The following is a 20135-nucleotide window of genomic DNA, read 5'->3' on the forward strand; positions in this document are numbered from 1 at the left end:
TTGCATTATTTACATTATATCCACAATGTTTTAAATTATAAAGGAAAATAGAAATACAAAGTCAGATCAAATCATTGTCATTTTCTAAATGAAAATAACACACACATATATTAATTTATCATTCATCTATATGAAGTATACATTAAAAATGCACTTCCACAGCTAAGGTTTAAAAGTTATTTGTTCAGCAGAAAGTTCTTTTTAAAATGATGTCAATGATGATCAATGATGTCACCATGAATAAACAAACTATATTAACCGACAGCTGGCTGACTAAATCCCCTATCTGAGAAAAAAAGGAAGGAATGCATTTCACGTTGGCTGTGCTGCAATATTTACACAATCTATAAACAAGAACTGATCAACTGTCACACAGCATCTGTGCAAGTGTCTCCACTGTGTGTAGATGTGTACATAGGAGTGTTACAAAAGATCACATCAAGGAAGCAACTAAAAGGTATGATAGAAACAACACATAATTTCTTTTCAACATCTTTATTTGAAGTTTTTCAAAATCACATAAAGTATGAAAAACAATAGTGTCAGAAGATGACACTGAATGCCCATTTCATACATGAGGTGTCCAATATTTAACAATGAAAATCAAGCATAAACAGACCAACTGTTCTGAATGACTGCAGACTTTCTCTTTCTTTTTCTTTTTTTGCTCAGTTCAGATATTACAAACAATTTTTCTTCAAACTTCATGTGTAGCTAGGTTGGCTAAGCATTTGACCTTGACCTTCACTGTTAGTACCCAAGGTCAATGTTGACCCAGAAAAATTATAGTATATATTATTTCAAGGTCATAGGTTAAAGGTCAGACATCGGTGTGTTGTTATAAAAGCAGGCTGATGTAGCATTTCTGTTACATCACGCTGGCGCCGGGCTGGCGCCGGGCTGGCGCCAGCATGATGTAAGTTTTTCGTATGACCACTTTCTTTCTGTGGGGATTTGTGTTCTCTGAAGCTCTTGTTCAATTCACTTCAATTCCATTTAATAGAAATAAATTCTTTTTTTTTTTTGTAGGCTGGACTATTAATCCAAAACAGTGGAGCAAGAGCACTGACAGGGACAAGAAAAAGCGATAACAATCCTATAATATTAACTTTTTTCATTGACTCCCTGGTGAATCCAGCATTGTATGTAAAATCCTTCTGACTTATAAAATCTTGAAGAATCAGGCCCCAATCATATCTTAAAGGCCTCAAAGTACCACATTAAGAACCATGACTCAGCTATCCTGCAGTGGGCTCAGATTGCTGTACAACTCCTTCAATACTCACGTTCCTTAACTCCCCAAGTGTTTACATATCACTGCAGCATAGAATTAGATTTTCGCCTTCTCTTTCCCTGTGCGTGTTTGTCCCTTTTGTCCTATACTGTCTTTTTCTTATTTTCTCTTTCCTCTCACCCCCAACAGGTCACTGCAGATGGCTGCCCCTACCCAAACCTGGCCCTGCCAGAAACCTTTTTCCTGTTAAAAGAGAGTTTTCCCTTACACGTGGTGTTTTCTAGTGCTTTAAGGACCTTGCAGTATTAGGCCATGTTCACACTATGTTTTTGTTTGAAAACGCCTCTTTTTCTCTTCGTTTTGACCTTCCGTCCACACTGAGACGGCATTTTCTGTGAAGGAAAACACAGTGTTTTGAAAACGCTCTCCAAAGCGGATACATTTGAAAACACCGTTTTCGCGTCGCAGTGTGGACAGCGAACCCGGAGCCTTTTCAAAAACGATGGCGCATTTCAGTCATGTGATGCAGTCATGTGACCAATTAAATAAGATAGCGGAGGGCATTATACAGTATTTGTTTTGTTTGCTCTCAGCTTTGACGGCCCTATTAAAGATTAATATCAGTTTGTACATGCTCCAGATAGCTTTTCTTCAATTTCTTTAATTCTCACTCGCTTTTGCAACTTTGTACTTTTGTGTTACTCGCAGCAACAACTCCACCTCGTTGTTAGTCCATTAAAAAAACTCTGTGGTTTTCCTCATCGTTTTGCCGCGACGTTTCAAAGAGCCGGAAAGTAAATAAACGGCAGACAAAAATAAGGAAGGTCGAATCGAATCATCTTGCATTTCACGCATGCTCAGTACCGGAACAGCGTTTTCGGCCGTTTAAATGTGGGCACGGAACTCTGTTAAAACGACTGAAAACGATAGTGTGGACGCGGAGCGTTTTCAGATGAAAACAATGGATGAACCTTTTATTAACAACAAGTAATAAACCACTATGAAAACACCTCACTACAAATGAAACTGGGAACTTGTAATAAAGTGATTATCAGTGTTGTAGGGCTCAGCATAACTCCTGGAAATGTTTAAGGTTAAGCATGTTTTATGTCCTGTGAGGACCATAATAGCTTTTAATTAACCCCAAAACACAAGCTTATGTCTTGATTTTACATAGCATATGTTATTGGACTCAATTATTAAATCAATCAAACTATTCAAATTATATATCACATTAAATATATGTATTTTAAAAAATCTAATGTGAAGTTATCCTAGCTCATTATTCTCTATACACACATACTGTGGTCCTTTCAATATGGAAAAAAACCTAAGAAATGTCTACATCTGTACTCGTGTGTTGCTTTTCATACTTTAAGACTTCAAACTTCTGGTCTTTGTAAGACTTCTTCCCCGTAGTTAAATAAAGGAGGACAATGTCGCAAAAGAAGGTTCCCTGTTGAAAAGAATTTTATTCAATTCTGTGATATATATGTAAAAAAATGCTGTTCAATTCATTTAATATCATGTTGATTTAATTATTAATGATACTCACAGCTCCCATCACAGCCAGTCCTGAACCAATATTGACGACCAAGGGGACTATGGCAAACTTTCCAGCCTGTGGAGGAGATCAGAAACCCAAGAGATGTTTTTAAATAGGAGTTTATTACAATTTATTTTTGTTCAAAGAGCAAAGACTGCAGTGCTCTTTTCAAATCATTCCTAATAACCCCTCTCCTAAGAAGAGAGGATACTACTACTACTAATAATAATGATATTTTTGCATTGGTGTTATATGTATTGGCTTTATTACATAAATTATCTTATTGTAATGCATTGGCACCATTTATGCATTCATTCTGTCACTGATGCATTGTACATACCTTCCCATATACCAGGATATGAAATCGTATGCCATAAACTTTGTATAGAGATCGATAGCTTTCACCAGCAGCATTTTTAAAGTATCTTGCATGTCTGTTAGAGAAGAAAACAAAAATATAAAAAATAAAATAAAGATAAACATAAATAACCTTTAGGTAATTTAGAATGGTTATGGTTCTTTATTCCTTTCATAAGTTGTAAAGATGATTACATGTCTGTGCACCATGCCAACAAAGATGCTCTGCAGTGAGCCTCACCTGAAGTTAAATCCTGTTGCGATGCTCTTGTTGGAGACAGTGGCATCCAGGCGAGTGAACTGGTACTCTGGATTACAGTGAGAGGTGCCTTTGTCAAGGTCACAGTCCCACTGTATCACAATGCCAATAGCGCCACCCTAACAAAACAGCCAAAACATGCTTATTCTAAGATTTTTATTTTTATACATGTATTCAAATTTGGATACTTGTATGCATTCCATTAGTGGTGTTTTACCTGCGTTCATTCACAGCTGTATAGAAAACATTTGTTAAACATTAGCTACATCCTGCTAGTACCAGATCAGACCCCTTTAATCCTTCAGAACACGAAGAACTAATTCTTCATGGCACTGAACATTCCACAGAGAACAGTCCACATGATATGACAGAACCACACAGCTGCACATCAAGGGGATTAATTTCCCATTTCACCACATTCCACAGGTTCTCTGTTAGCTCTTGTGACTGGAGGCCATTATAGTTAAGTGAGCTCATTGCCATGTTCAAAAACAGTTTGAGATCAGGTTTTGTCAGAGTTTTGTGACATGGTGCGTTATCCTGCTGGAAGAAGCTGTCAGAAAATGGGTACACTGTGGCTATCAAGGAATAGAACTACAGAAAGTAATCTTGATCATGTCTTAATTCCTAAATGGATTGACTTGGTGCATTGTAATTGGCTGATTAGATATTCCACTTAATGATCCCAAATCATTAAGTGGAATGATTTGGGACAGTTGAACAGTTGTACCTAATGAAGTAGGAAACATGAGAAACTTTGTTCAGTGGGACATGTTTCGGTTGTCTCACAATTTCTCCCAAGAACAATGAGCAAAGGTCATGACTAATAACAGTAACTAAAAAAAACCTTTAAGTCATGGATTCAGTCATCATAATTATTTTGGGGTATAAACTCTATGTGTGTTAGAAAGTAACATTTGAGGTTATATCACATTAACACAATCTTGAGAAAATACAATGTAATACTAACAAGTGTGGCCATGTCTTGGAAGTTGCATCCAGCTCTTCTCGTAATGTCTCCCAGGCGAAAGATGGGGCAGTAGGGGTATTGCTTCTCATCATATCTGCATTTCTTCAAGTAGGATTGATCAGTTGTTTTGAGGATGTTGGACCTCAGAGTTAAGAAAAACACATATTTATGGATGTGAACTGCTTATTGCACACAGCAATATCCAGCTAGTCAGCAAGTACAAGGAGATATTGTTGTAAATGTTAAAGAGGACTTACTTTGAAAATGAGAATTTAGGAAACTGGATGAAATTCTTGATGTAGATGGTGAAGTTTTCAGCATTTTTGAGCAAAGGCTTTCTGTGAAAACAAAATGTTAAGTAAATATACATTTTTGTGAATAAATGTATAAGACAACAATAAAAACAAATCAAAGTCAAACCTTCCTGTAGCAGATAGAGAGGGATTGTGATTGAATTGCTGAGTGGGAAATGAACCCATCTATGACCCAGTGCTGTTTAATGTGAGCTGATACAATACTATTATAAGACTGGGTCATGAAGCTGAGTGTCTCAGTGTAGGACATCCTTAGTTTAGATTTAGTGCCAAACCTGTTGTGCTGACCCGATAAATGACAACTACACGTGATTTGCCTGAATGTTTGTGCATGTTAGTGCAGAGAGAAAGGAGGATTGGTCATTTCAAATTTGTCCTCACTGTGATTCGACGTTTTCTTCAGTTGGACACCAGCCAAAGATTTCACAGGTCCCATTGGACTTTTCATTGTTTCTTATGCATTTGCCGCTCATGACTCCTTTAGACAACAGACAACAAAAAAAAACCTGTTTAAAAACATCTAGATGATCATGTGAAAAGAGTTTCTGATTCAGACATGTTTCACAATACTGATTTAATATCAGGATGTTTCTTTCTCACCATGACCAGACTCCACCATCTTTCCCTTTTTACAGTCCTCGTCAACACTACAGTGGCCATTAAGCACTTTGTGGCTCTGAGAACAAAAAAAGGACAGAGGCAATGTAAAAAACAAAACAAAAAACACAACACAGAACCAAGTGTGATATAGTATATCGAACTAAATGATAAATACATATGTAAATGTAAGTCAAAAATAAGGGATACAAAGTCAGAATTTACAAATATAACACAAAAAGTAAATTTCAGTATATTTAATGCAGTCAGAACTTGTTAGCATCCAAGAATATCTTAATCTAAAATAGAAGATTTCTATATTCTAGCAACATGGTGAATATGAAAGTCAAATGAAGCCAAGGGTGTTAAATGGATGCATGTCTGTGCTTTTTCTATTTTACTAGAACTCGACCGTTAAAAATGGCACATGCTGCATGATACCAAAAGGCTCCCCTGCAAGTGTCAGACCCTGCTCTTGGTTTCGGTCAATATTTATAAGAGCACATTTTTATGGCTGTTTGTTTGGCTCTTCTTCTTAGCTGATGGCTATCAGGCAGGCAACCCAGAGAGTCTTCTGGGTTTACATACTGTATATTGTGAGCTGAAAATAAATCATGAATACTGACACACATACACACTCATATGATGATGATGGAGGTGACAAAATGGGTTAAGAGGTGTGAGGAAAACACTTCTCTGCTACCGTGCAAACAATATGTTACCATGCAGGAGAGGAATTACAGGTCAGCCACAAACCAATGTGTATAACTTTAAACTTAAAGCTTACAAATACTAACCTCAAGTAAAATTAGGGTTTATTGAATGTGGGACCAGTGATTCTCAGAGGATGTGCTGTGAGACAATGAGAACGTTTGGAGGACACCTGTGTGTTTGAGGCTGATGAAACAGCAGTTTATATCACCACAATGACACAATCGGGGAGCACACCAATGTACCTGTGCAAGCTCTCACCAACATTTTCCTGTATTGCTAAGCCACTGGCAATTAGACTTCATGCACATAGCCCAACAATGTATAAAGGTATTGACATTTACCAAAAAATATGAAACAATAAAATATGTAAAATTCATTACAACATTTAAAAAGATTTCAAATTCCAGCCATTTCAATTTTAGAGATACATTTGGTGACTAAAACCAGGGCAATGAACTTGATGTAGTTTAGTTATCGCTTCTCACTTTCTGCTTCATTTTGATAGTTAATTGTCCCTTGTGCTTTTCATTTAGTAAATTTTATAAAAATTGTTTTGTGCAGACTTATATGCACAGTTCTCTACATTCTACCCACATGACCCCTAAAGATTACTGTGTGCTGTTTTCGGCTGTTATCGGTAAGCCAGGAATAGACCCCTTGTGTTCCGTTTTCCGCCCCTGTTGTGTCCCAGGTAACACCTTTGAATTGTGTCGGGTAAAGCGAGATGCTGAACCGCATGCCACAAGTGCGCATAGGTTCAGGCAAAAGAATAAAAAGTGAAAGAGAAACCTTTTGTGGTATTTGCTCAAACGCACAGCAGGTCATGATCCTGACATTCAAAGCAATTTATTTTTAGGTCTGCTTACTTATTTAAAGTATAAATGCGTGTAATGTGCGAATAGCCTACTATTTAATACAACCAAACACTGAACCACTCATTTAAAAATGTATATGTATTGTTTTAGTCTGTTTGTGAATGCAAAAGACATGCTACAGACAAAGCCAAACTATTGTTATATTTGTTCAGTGACCTGTTTTCAAAGTTAACCCATTAAGCAATCACATATACAGGAAATTATACCTAGTAATAATGCACTTACCCTATTATGTAACCAAGAACAGATAACTGAAAAAGTCTGTGCAAAACTCCGACTCCCTTGTTTTTTGTATCAATATATTTTTCTGTTTTGTAGTTCAGTAAGGAGTTGATCGCGGCCGTGGCCATCACGCAGCTCTCAGCCTGAAGTTTGATGTCAGTGTTCACGTGAAACCTGGTGATGGGAAGATTTGATGTGAGCTCTTATAGCAAACAGCCCACGGGAGACGAAAACACACCTCACTGCACAACCACTGCCTATCTCCAAGCGTGCATTAGCCATAATTTGTATTTAGGTATTACTGTTAGACTTCCCTAAAGTATTGAAGGCAAGGTAGAATAGAAAGGGTAAAAGAACATCAACACACAATAATTAACTGTAAAAGATAATACAAGTCTCATATAAAATGCCTGATTAAAATCTGTGTTCAATATTACATTTGTTAATCTAGTTACTTATTTCTGGTTTTAAACTGCATTGGCAAATGGATATACTCTTTTGTTATTTACTTATTTTAATAAATAAGTAAATACCCTCCCCCCCCTCCCCCCTTAACGGCTTTTCTGTTGATTTAATTTGTAATTTAATCACTTATAATCCCGCCTTAATCTCCCATTAAAATATAATATTAATATAAAAATTAAATACTTTGGATTGTAAACAGTTCATTTTCCGTGATACTGCATTGTAACAACAGAAATTTAGTTGGAAATTAGTCACAGGTAGGTAGAGTTCAATAATTTTTTGCGTTAATAATAATCAATAAAATGAGAAAAGAAATACATTTCCTAAATGTTTCCACTGAGATGCTCTGTATCTCATTGTACAACTGTATAGTGATCAGGGCATTCTAACCAACAAGGTGGTTCATAAAGAGCTGTGTACTGTGTTCTTCAAAACAAATTTGAGGATGCTGGGCAAAAGAAGAAGCGGCAGGGCGAAAGAACTATATAGATTATCTATTCCCAAAGGCTAGACATAGTTAAAAAGCCCATGAAAATCCCATAGGGCTCACCCAATCTTAAATCTGCACTCTAAGCAAAATATACAGGAAAGCGATGCATTTTTGTAAAAGTTTATTCAAAAAACATTAACAGCACAGGCTGTTGGCTATAAGCTGACAAGTCATATGTAAAGTGGGAAGACCAATGTTTGACCAACCTGCTACTGGGACACAAGTGACCACTTTCTATTACCAGTTTTTATTTATTTATAAAAAATAAAAAAAAATACGTAACTCTACCTACCTGTGAGTAGCATTCAAACTATTGAGTTCCTGTTTCTCTTTGAGTTCCTGTTTCTCTTTATTGTGTGAATGCCTCAGTGGCATTCACACAATAAAGAGAAACAGGAACTCAATAGTGTGAATGCCACTGAGGCATTCACACTTTTGAGTTCCTGTTTCTCTTTATTCTATATTATTCTAGTTGCTTCCTTATGTTTTTCACCATGGAACTACTTCCGCAGTTTGTATCTGATTTTCGCTGTTCAAATTTTTAAAAATTCTGCTATTTCTGCTTATGCCGGCTTGACTTTTGGTGCTCATAACTTTCAGCCTTTTCACCTCTTATCAGCACAAATCTCAGCCTCTTCTGCTCATTTAAGCAGAATCTTCAGTTTCTCCATCTCTTTTCAGTTTCCTGCCTCACAGGCATTCACACTATTGAGTTCCTGTTTCTCTTTATTCTTTACTTTATTATTCTGGTTGCTTCCGTACGTTTTTTGGCACTTTACTACTTCCTCTGTTTTTGTGCTATTTTCACCGCTCTTTCTACTCTTTCCTGCTATGACTTTTGGTGCTCATAACGTCTATACTTTTTGAGATATTAAATTTTTTATGCAATTTTTTTGTTCCATTGATATGAATGGACCACATTATCAGTGTGGTCACTGATTTTGCTGCCTGGTTGAGCCTTTTCTTTTAAGCAGACAGTTCAACTTTTTCACCTTTTTTCAGTACAAATTTCAGCCTTCTCGCCCCTTTTCAGCAGAATTTTCAGTTTTTCACCTCTTTTCAGCACAAATTCCAGATTCTTCAGCTGTTTTCAGCACAAAATTCAACTTCTTCAGCTCTTTTTTAGCAGATTGTTCTCCTCCTTCTGCTGTTTTCAGATTCCACTACAAGGCATTTTCGCAGGAAATGCAACTTTTTCTTGTTCTAGTTGCTTCCATACGTTTTTTGCCGTGGAACTACTTCCGCAGTTTTTATCCGATTTTCAAATCGTAAAAAGTTCTGCTATTTCTGCTATGACTTTTGGTGCTCATAACTTCTATACTTTTTGAGATATTGAATTTTTTATGCAATTTTTTGCCCATTGAAATGAATGGGCTACATTATCAGTGTGGTCACTGATTTTGCTTGCCGGGTTGAGCTGTGTTTTAGCTCAGTGAGATGAGCAGCCGGGAGGCCTGAGTTTAAATCCCGCTTATGGAAACAATTTTTTCAGTTAACGGTTAAACTCTTTTCAACACAAATTACAGCTTCTTCACCACTTTTCAGCAGAATTTTCTTTTTTTTCACCTCTTTTCAGCAAAAATTCCAGATTCTTCAGCTGTTTTTTACCAGAAACTTCAGCTTTGTTACCTCTTTTCAGAGCAACGTTCTGCTTCTTTACACCTTTTGAATAGCATCATTCTGCTTCTTCACCTGTTTTCAGCAGAATTTTCAGTTTCTTCACCTCCTTTCAACACATAGTTTTACTTCTTCTGCTGTTTTCAGCAGATTCCACTACAAGGCATTCACACTGCATTTTCTCAGGAAATGTAACTTTTTCTAGTTTGACCATGTTGCATTACCAGCAGGGGGAGACAATATGTTTAAAGCAATACAGACATTGGTTTAAAGCCAGGAACTCACTAGTGAGCAAAAAACGAGTGCAATCCAGAGTCTTTAGTGTCTGACACTCTTAAGCTGGGAATGTGTTAATAATGTATGATTAAATGCTTTAATTATTTTCATGTTGGCTTGAAATAAAATATCTCCCTCTACTGTTACTGCAGTGTACTGCAACATACTGCAACTTCTGCATGCATGTCCTCAAATGGAGCTGACCAAAGTGCTTGTTACACGTTTTTCCCCGATATTGGGTTTGTTATTACTGCTGCTGAGCAGGACAACATTCGTAATAGGCTTGGACCACACTTTGGGAATCAATCATCGAGATCAGGGGTGTCAAGCACGAGGCATCTAGACCAGAATTGGCCCAGACTCCAAACTGGCCCACCAGATAGTTTTGAAAAATATGAGCTCTGTTTGTCTTTGGTTTAGCCACAGCTAAATCAGCAGCTGGAGGTCTATAACAGATGGGAAGTTACCCACAGCCCTACTTCAAAACCACCCAAAACCTTGCCATTCATAAACAGCTGGAGTCTCTTTGCCCTGCATCTCACACCACAAAACCAGAGTAGTGGCTTGTTTTCTGGTATCAGCCTTACTTGATGTCTTAATTTATAAAACATGCTCTGTCTTCAGTTTTCTGTTTGGGTTCATCCTTCGTTATTAGCAGGGGCTTCTCTAAATTTCCTGTGACCCACACAGCTTAGCACCTGAAGTAGATCAAGAGAGTCCTTCTGCATTCATGGAGGATACAGAACAAGATCACATGTTTAATCACTGATAATGCACCCAACATGATTGCCTGTGCACAACTTTTAAGTGCAACATGGGCACTTTTTAGGTTCACCACAAATGTTTTTTGAGAAATTGGCAGGGAAGGTGAGCATCGCTTTCTCCTAAAAGTTCTGTGTGTTCACATGGATTACTTTGTGTGTGTTTTTTCAGAGTCTGTTATTCCTTATAACCTGTTCACATCTGTCTTGGGTTTGATTTTGCATCTCAGTCTCTCAAACTGCCTCCAACACTGTACTAAGTGTTCATTTCTTTAATGATGAAGAAGAACAAGGATCCTCTGAGTTGTTGTTCTTATCATCCAAGTAGCTTATTAAATTAAATTATTAAAATTATTAAATTGGATTTAAACACTCGTCTAAACTACTGGCCTTACATTTGAAAACCATGCTACTAACAATTATTTTCCCCAATCAGATTTGCAAACAACAACAACAAAAAATAAACCACAGTCATTCCTCGTTTCTTTTTTTAAAAGACAAATGTTTAATATAATTTATCAACCCTCCGAGGCACCTACTCTATTTGTCCTTGTTGTCATAGGTTGGGCTAATGTCTCTTCCCTCCTGATTAACTTTCCTGCAGACAGAATTTAGGAATTTTGGATACAATTCTTGATGTAGATGATGTAGCTTTTAGCATTATTGAGCATTAACATTCTGTCCAAACAAAAAGTAAATATACTTTCTTGAGAATGAATGTATAAGAAATGATTAAAACAAATCAAGAAATCAAACTTTCCCATAGCAGATATAGAGGGATTGTGATTGAATTGCTGAGTGGGAAATGAATCCATCTATGATGCAGTGCACTTTAATATGAACTGATTCAATGCTAAAAGACTGGGTCATGTAGCTGAACGTCTCAGTGTAAGACTTCAGTGGAGTATAAACGTAAAATCAAGGAGCTAAGGCACATCAGAAATGAAAACAGATCATCAAGACATACTATAATGATTGTAAATAGTGCAATTTTCAGCATAACTGTGAAAAATTAATTAAATGTCCAAACATATTTGTTTTTATGGAACTGTAACACTGATGTTAGATTCGCTAGATATAATGTCACATTTGATTTCGGTTCACTGTCTTGAACAACAGTTAAGCCATTCTTAACTTGTTAGTTGTGCTCTGCTCACCTTTCTTTTAGAAGAAATCAAAAGGAGAGAAAGCAAACTGTGGGAAGTCAGTTGTTAAAGATTAACACCCTTCAGTTTGCTTTCTCTTTCTTTTCTTTTTTGATGTCCCCATTTTGCTTTCTCTGGGAAATATCAGACTCTCAGTGTGCAGTCACTTTATAACTAAAGGGTTTTGACTAATTTGTTTCAATTGGGTTTTTTTTACATTTAAGTTTTTTACATTTAAGTTTTTGACCATTGCTGTCCTGGACAGTCAGTCCCACTTTTCCTACCATTATCACAGAATCTGTGTGCTGGATAACGTCAAAAGAATACCAACATAAATATCACTATCACTGGATCTCATAAACCTAATTTAATCTGAAGTTTTGTAAAAGACTACTACACCTACTAAACCAAGGTACTGTAATTTTAGTGTTATAGATTCATAATCATAAAAAGGCTTAATGACTTATTTAAACTTTTACAGCTATAAGAATAATTACATTGTTTATTTTTCTTTATTAGTATTTGGCCTAATGACATCTGAGAATTGAGTTGTCTTATTCTTGAGTTCTTTGTTCAGAAAAACCAAAAAAGAAACTACCCCACCCAGCTGACTTTCCATCCAGCATTGCATGCTACTTTCTCCTGCTAGCTTTTGTGCTATAGGTGCAACACCTTTCAACTGTGTACATGTGGAAACTAAATTGCAAGCCACAAGTGCACTGTCAGAACAAAAAATGTAAAAGAAAAATCTTTTCATGCTGTTTGCGCTTGTGTATAAAACTGTAAATATTTCAGTGTTTATTTTAAAGCTACTTATTTAACATTAGTTTCCACCTTTGACTTTCATTCTTAATATATGTGAACTTTAACTTGAAGAACTTTGTAAACTTCACATGTAGTTTCACCTTAAGCAAACACACAAAACACTTTCGTAAACTAACTGTCTTCTAATGATGCTGCCTAGGGGAAGCATGTATAATGTAAATAGAATTGGTCCAAGCACCGAACCCTGTGGAATACCATAATTGACCTTAGTGGGTGAAGAGGACTCTCCATTTACATGTACAAATTTGAGTCTATTAGATAGATATGATACAAACCACTGCAGTGCAGTACCTGTAATACCTACAGCATGCTCTAATCGCTCTAATAGGATATTATGGTCAACAGTATCGAACGCTGCACTAAGGTCTAGCAGGACAAGCACAGAGATGAGTCCACTGTCAGAGGCCATAAGAAGATCATTTGTAACCTTCACTAAAGCAGTTTCTGTGCTGTGATGAGCTCTGAAACCTGACTGAAACTCTTCAAATAAACCATTCCTCTGCAGATGACCTGTTAGCTGTTTGACAACTACTCTTTCAAGGATTTTTGATATGAAAGGAAGGTTGGAGATTGGCCTATAATTAGCTAAGACTGCTGGGTCTAGAGATGGCTTTTTAAGTAAAGGTTTAACTACAGCCAGCTTGAAGGCCTGTGGTACATAGCTGATTATTAGAGATAGGTTGATCATATTTAAGATCGAAGAATTAATTAATGGCAGGACTTCTTGAGCAGTTTTCTAGGAATAGGGTCTAAAAGACACGTTGATGGTTTGTAGGAAATAATTATTGAAGTTAACTCAGAAAGATCAATTGGAGAAAAAGAGTCTAACTTAACATCAATGGTACTAAGAGTAGCTGTAGATAATATTACATCTGTGGGATGATTATTGGTAATTTTTTCTCTGATGATAAGAATTTTATTTGTGAAGAAGTTCATGAAGTCATTACTAGTTAACGTTAAAGGGATTGTTGGCTCAAAAGAGCTCTGACTTTTTGTCAGCCTGGCTACAGTGCTGAAGAGAAACCTGGGGTTGTTCTTATTTTCTTCAATCAGTGACGAATAGTAAGATGTTCTGGCTTTGTGGAGGGCTTTCTTATAAAGCAGCAAACTATTTCTCCAGGCTAAATGATGATCCTCTAAATTTGTGACACGCCATTTCCTCTCCAGATTACGAGTCATCTGCTTTAGGCTACGTGTTTGAGAATTATACCACGGAGTCAGGTACTTCTGATTTGAGACCTTAGTTTTCACAGGAGCTACAGTATCCAGAGTCATATGTAGTGAGGAGGTAAAATTATTATTAACAAGATAATCAACCTCTGTTGGGGTAGCGTTCAGATAGCTGCTCTGCTCTATGTTGGTACAGGGCATTGAAGATGATAACAGTGGGTGGATTATATTCTTAAACTTAGTTACAACCAGCTGGACTGGCCATCGGGCATACCGGGCATTTGCCCGGTGGGCCGATGGTGATTTTTCATTTTTATGGGCCGATGTTTTTTGTTTTTTTTGGTAACGGTATAAACATTGAAAGGTGGTGGATTGGCCAGATGCTGGCCGGTGTGTAAAAATAACTCAGTTGTTTGGTGGTGGCTATCACGGAGCTTCCACAGATTCAGTAACATTAGCAAGTCGTGGAAGCCAGCAGGTGGATGAGAGAAAGGGGAGGCAGGAGAAGGAGAGACCCGAGGCAGACGCAGGTCCGAGTGTCAGGTGAACTGAACTTCAGGTAAGAAGTTATGACCTGCAGTCTATCTGGGTCAGATATAAACCAAGTTTAGGTGGAGTTTATTTTCGTTATGCTGACTTTTTACAGTCAGTTACAATAACTCGTACTGCGTAATAGCTAGCATGACGGAGTTTCTATACAGCTGGGTGGGTGCTATGATGTTACTGATAGTGAACTTTATTTTATTCATAAGGTTAGTTAGTAGAGTTGCCAACCGTCCTGTAAAAAGACGGAATCCTCCCGCATTGAGAAAAAATATTACGTGTTTAGTATTGAACTGAAAAGGAGCAGTTTGTCCCAGACTTCAGCTAGAATGGAAAAAGACACAAAGCTGGAGTTATTCTGTGTTTACGCTGCACAGCTGCCTCTTCTTCTCTCATTCTGTCCCCCTCCCTCTCCTGTTGCTACTTTAATCATGAAACTGATCAATGATCAGCTGATCAGCTTTTCTCTCTTGTTTGTTTATCGCCCACTTTGCGCCAGAAAGAAGAAACCAGCGGATGTCACGTTAAACAACAGCTGCACGTTTAATCTTGATCAGCTGTTGTTAGAATTTATTTAATATTAATTTCTAGCAGCTGTAAAAGCTGCTGGTCATGATATCGATTTGTATATGTGGCGAGAGGGAAACATGAAGATGAAACCAGGAGATGTCCTTACTGAATCATCAGAGCTGAACAGGTGATGGAGAAACAGGTTTACCTTTTAGGTGACATGAATGAGTTGAGGGGAAGTTATGAACTGTTTCTGAGAGACAAATAACACCAGGATCCTTTTTTACGCTGACAGCTGGTAACTGTGCAGGGGCGGATCTAGCAAAGTTTTGCCAGGGGGCCAGGTAGGGCATTAACAGGGAAAGGGGGGCACAAAGAAATACTTTCTTATTCTCATTTTAAATGTCTCGCTTTTATTAATTATCTGAAGCTTACAACCAAAGTTGTTATCTGACGTAAAATGTATAGAAATCATACATATACCAACAAGACAGTGTACATCACTGTCACAACAGTGTCTGTTTTCGTTCAAAGGCTTTATGGCTTTTCCTATAATACCTGGGGGGGGCGGTCTCTAGTCAAAATGCTCGGGCCGATTTTTTTGTCCCAGTCCAGCCCTGGTTACAGCGCTTGCAGAAAGACATCTACTGTGATGAAGTCTACTCTCCACTGCTGTGTAATCAATTATTGTAAATGTAAATGTTATCAGGAAATGATCAGACAGGAGAGGGTTTTCAGGAAACACTGTTAAATGTTCAGTTTCTATGCCATATGTTAACACAAGATCTAGAGTGTGATTAAAGTGGTTCTTTTACATTTTGAGAGAAGGCAATTGAGTATAATAACAGATTAAATGCTATGTTGAGGCTGTCATTTTTAGCATCTACATGGATGTTAAAATCACCCACAATAATTATTTTATCTGAGCTCAGAACTAAATTAGATATAAAGTCTGCGAAATCAGAGAGAAACTCTGTGTAAGGCCCAGGTGGACGATAGATGATAACAAGTAAGACTGGTTTCTGAGTTTCACAGCTGGGGTGGACGAGGCTAAGCATCAGGCTTTCAAATGAATTAAAAGTCTGTCTTGGTCTTTCATTAATTAATAGGCTGGTGTGAAAAATTGCTGCCACACCGCCCCCCCAGCCTGTGCTTTGAGATTTCTGGTAGTTAGAATGACTCGGGGGTGTTGATTCATTTAAACTAACATAATCATCCTGCTGCAACCAGGTTTCTGTAAGGCAGAGTAAATCAATTTGTTGATCAATTATTAAGTCATGTACTAACAGAGACTTGGAGGAGAGAGACCTAATATTTAATAATCCACATTTCACTGGTTTACTCTTTGGTTCAGATGTGGATACTTTATTGTTCTTTCTTTGTAATTTTTTTTATGTTTAAGTTGTTTGTTGCTGGTTTTTAGTTTGTTTTTTGTCTGTTTGGGAGCTGACACAGTCTCAATGGAGATGGATTTTTAAGGGGGTAGCAGGAGGAGAGAAGCTGCAGAGAGGCGTGTAAGACTGCAACTCTGCTTCCTGGTCCCAACTCTGGATAGTCATATTTTGGGGGGTTTAATAAATTTGTCCATATTTCTAGAAATGAGAGCTGCTCCATCCAAAGTGGGATGGATGCCGTCTCTCCTAACAAGACCAGGTTTCCTCCAGAAGGTTTGCCAATTATCTATGAAGCCCACCACTCAGACAGCCAGCAATTTAAGGAGAACATGTGGCTAAACATGTCACTCCTGGTCTGATTGGGGAGGGGACCAGAGAATAATTAATTAGACATGTTATTAAAAGAGGCTGACAGTATTACATAAGTCACAGAACTGAATAAAATTCTGTTCAACAGGGAACCTATTTTTGTGTCTTTGTCCTTCTCAACTTTATGAAGAACAAGTCTTACAGACAACAGAGGGTTGAGGCCTTAGAATATGAGAACCAACACATGAGCGTGAGATTTATTTTTTCATAAATAGAAAGCATAATTAAATTATTTATGTATATCAAAGAACGAGGCAAAGGTAACTTCTCTATTTGTAAGTCTTTTATCGGTCTTAGATGTTTTACCTCAAATACACACGTGCAAAGGTTTGTCTCATGATTGTCATGTTGTCATTATCAACATTAAGAATATGTAGAGATTTAAGTTTTTATCACATTATTAAATTAGCACAGAATTGTGTATCAGACAATATAAGAGTTTGATCAAAAAGCTCCACAACTCCACTCACAGGTAGAGTGATCACCATCATGACTTCCATGCATCGATCTAAAAATAACAGCATCAAGCCCTAACTGTATGGTTGATCAAAAAGGAAAGCTTTAAGCCTAATCTTAAAATTAGAGAAGGAGTCTGTCTCCTTAATCCAAGCTGGGATCTGGTTCCACAGAAGAGGGGCCTGGAAGCTAAAGGTTCTGCCTCCCATTTTACTTTTAAATACTCTAGGAACCACAAGTAAGCCTGCAGTCTGAGAGCAAAATGCTCTAATGGGGTGATATGGTACTATAAGATCATTAGGATAAGATGGGGTCTGGTTATTCGAGACCCTTGGATGTGATGAGAAGGATTTTTAATTTGATTCAGGATTTAACAGGGAGCCAATGAAGAGAAGCCAATATAGGAGAAATATGCTCTCTCTTTCTAGTTCCTGTTAATAATCTTGTCACAGCATTTTGGATCAACCTTTCAGGTAGGTTTCAGGCTTCCTGATAATAACAAATTACAGTAGCCCAAACGAGATGTAATGAATGAAGTAATAAGTATGTCAACTAGTTTTTTATTGTCACTATTTAATATTTATTTGATGCCCCCTACAGTTTATTTAAGGTGTCCTGTGTTAAATGGCTCCTGGTGGCGCCTCCTGGTCTTTGGATGACATCTGGGCTCCTCAGGTCTGAGGAGCTGAACAATCTGGCTTCTCAGTGCAAACACGCCCTACTGCTATTCTTTGTTTTAATATTTGTGTTAGTTCGGGAGGTAGAGTCCTTTTATTATTAAATCAAAGTCCTGCTTTACTAGTCTCCTATACAGTGCTTTCCAGTATTCTTTTGAAAGAGATTTAGACACAGCGTTTTTTGTCTTTTGTTGTCAGAAAGCATTATTCAGCTGTGCAACCATTGCTATCTTTTAGGCATACTGTGCAAGGTCAAAGGAGCTTGGAAAGAAGAAGTCCAGACGGTTTTCTTTCCAAGCTTCTTACCTGGACGTGACCTGGATGACTGAGAACCTTCACAGAGCTACTGTGCAAGCTACAGTTGTGAAGCTGTCCTTTGGTGACATCTGTAGGCAACACTGAGGAGGTGCAAACTAGTGTGTTTTCCACTAATTCAATCAGAGAAATTATGTCTAAGTCGGTTTGTTTGGGGCCAAAAACCTTAATGTTGTGTTTGTGTTATTACACTCTTACTTTTAATATTGACAAAGTATTTAATATTGTTACTCTGACAATTACATTAACAAAGTTACATTATCATAGTTATGTTAACATAAGAAGTTTCAGTAGTTGTAATACTATTTGCATTATTTACATTATATCCACAATGTTTTAAATTATAAAGGAAAATAGAAATACAAAGTCAGATCAAATCATTGTCATTTTCTAAATGAAAATAACACACACATATATTAATTTATCATTCATCTATATGAAGTATACATTAAAAATGCACTTCCACAGCTAAGGTTTAAAAGTTATTTGTTCAGCAGAAAGTTCTTTTTAAAATGATGTCAATGATGATCAATGATGTCACCATGAATAAACAAACTATATTAACCGACAGCTGGCTGACTAAATCCCCTATCTGAGAAAAAAAGGAAGGAATGCATTTCACGTTGGCTGTGCTGCAATATTTACACAATCTATAAACAAGAACTGATCAACTGTCACACAGCATCTGTGCAAGTGTCTCCACTGTGTGTAGATGTGTACATAGGAGTGTTACAAAAGTGTTTTAGACACAGCGTTTATTTGTTGTCAGAAAGCATTATTCAGCTGTGCAACCATTGCTATCTTTTAGGGATAGTGTGCAAGGTCTGAAGAACTTCTCAGATGAGAGATGAAACATCTTCAAGCAATTTCAAAAAGTCCAGACGGTTTTCTTTCCAAGCTTCTTACCTGGACGTGACCTGGATGACTGAGAACCTTCACAGAGCTACTGTGCAAGCTACAGTTGTGAAGCTGTCCTTTGGTGACATCTGTAGGCAACACTGAGGAGGTGCAAACTAGTGTGTTTTCCACTAATTCAATCAGAGAAATTATGTCTAAGTCGGTTTGTTTGGGGCCAAAAACCTTAATGTTGTGTTTGTGTTATTACACTCTTACTTTTAATATTGACAAAGTATTTAATATTGTTACTCTGACAATTACATTAACAAAGTTACATTATCATAGTTATGTTAACATAAGAAGTTGTAATACTATTTGCATTATTTACATTATAATTTAAAACATTGTGGATATAAAGGAAAATAGAAATACAAAGTCAGATCAAATCATTGTCATTTTCTAAATGAAAATAACACACACATATATTAATTTATCATTCATCTATATGAAGTATACATTAAAAATGCACTTCCACAGCTAAGGTTTAAAAATTACTTGTTCAGCATAAAGTTCTTTTTAAAATCTGATTATTTCAATGATGTCACCATGAATAAACTATATTAACCGACAGCTGGCTGACTAAATCCCCTATCTGAGAAAAAAAGGAAGGAATGCATTTCACGTTGGCTGTGCTGCAATATTTACACAATCTATAAACAAGAACTGATCAACTGTCACACAGCATCTGTGCAAGTGTCTCCACTGTGTGTAGATGTGTACATAGGAGTGTTACAAAAGATCACACCAAGGAAGCAACTAAAAGGTATGATAGAAACAACACATAATTTCTTATCAACATCTTTATTTGAAGTTTTTCAAAATCATATAAAGTATGAAAAACAATAGTGTCAGAAGATGACACTGAATGCCCATTTCATACATGAGGTGTCCAATATTTAACAATGAAAATCAAGCATAAACAGACCAACCGTTCTGAATGACTGCAGACTTTCTCTTTCTTTTTCTTTTTTTGCTCAGTTCAGATATTACAAACAATTTTTCTTCAAACTTCATGTGTAGCTAGGTTGGCTAAGCATTTGACCTTGACCTTCACTGTTAGTACCCAAGGTCATAGTTGACCCAGAAAAATTATAGTATATATTGTTTCAAGGTCAAAGATCAGGGATCAGTGTGTTG

At 37.0% G+C, this 20135-nt stretch overlaps 1 protein-coding gene across 1 annotated transcript; it reads right to left on the reverse strand.

Moving 5' to 3' along the window:
* Positions 1–2564: 2564 nt before the first annotated feature.
* LOC146618716 (P2X purinoceptor 5-like) lies at positions 2565–6488 on the reverse strand. Its single transcript, XM_085370106.1, has 9 exons — positions 6477–6488; positions 5281–5440; positions 5062–5158; positions 4624–4704; positions 4367–4508; positions 3379–3515; positions 3121–3214; positions 2790–2855; positions 2565–2690 (listed from the first exon to the last, which is right to left on the reverse strand). Exons 1-9 carry the CDS (start codon positions 6486–6488, stop codon positions 2565–2567), a joined length of 915 nt encoding a protein of 304 aa, XP_085226232.1.
* Between the last annotated feature and the right edge of the window lie 13647 nt (positions 6489–20135).

This window comes from Diplotaxodon limnothrissa, linkage group LG14, assembly GCF_057381915.1.
Source record: "Diplotaxodon limnothrissa isolate DT_005_m linkage group LG14, D_limnothrissa_male_GT1.1, whole genome shotgun sequence".
In the NCBI taxonomy this organism is placed as follows: domain Eukaryota; kingdom Metazoa; phylum Chordata; class Actinopteri; order Cichliformes; family Cichlidae; genus Diplotaxodon; species Diplotaxodon limnothrissa.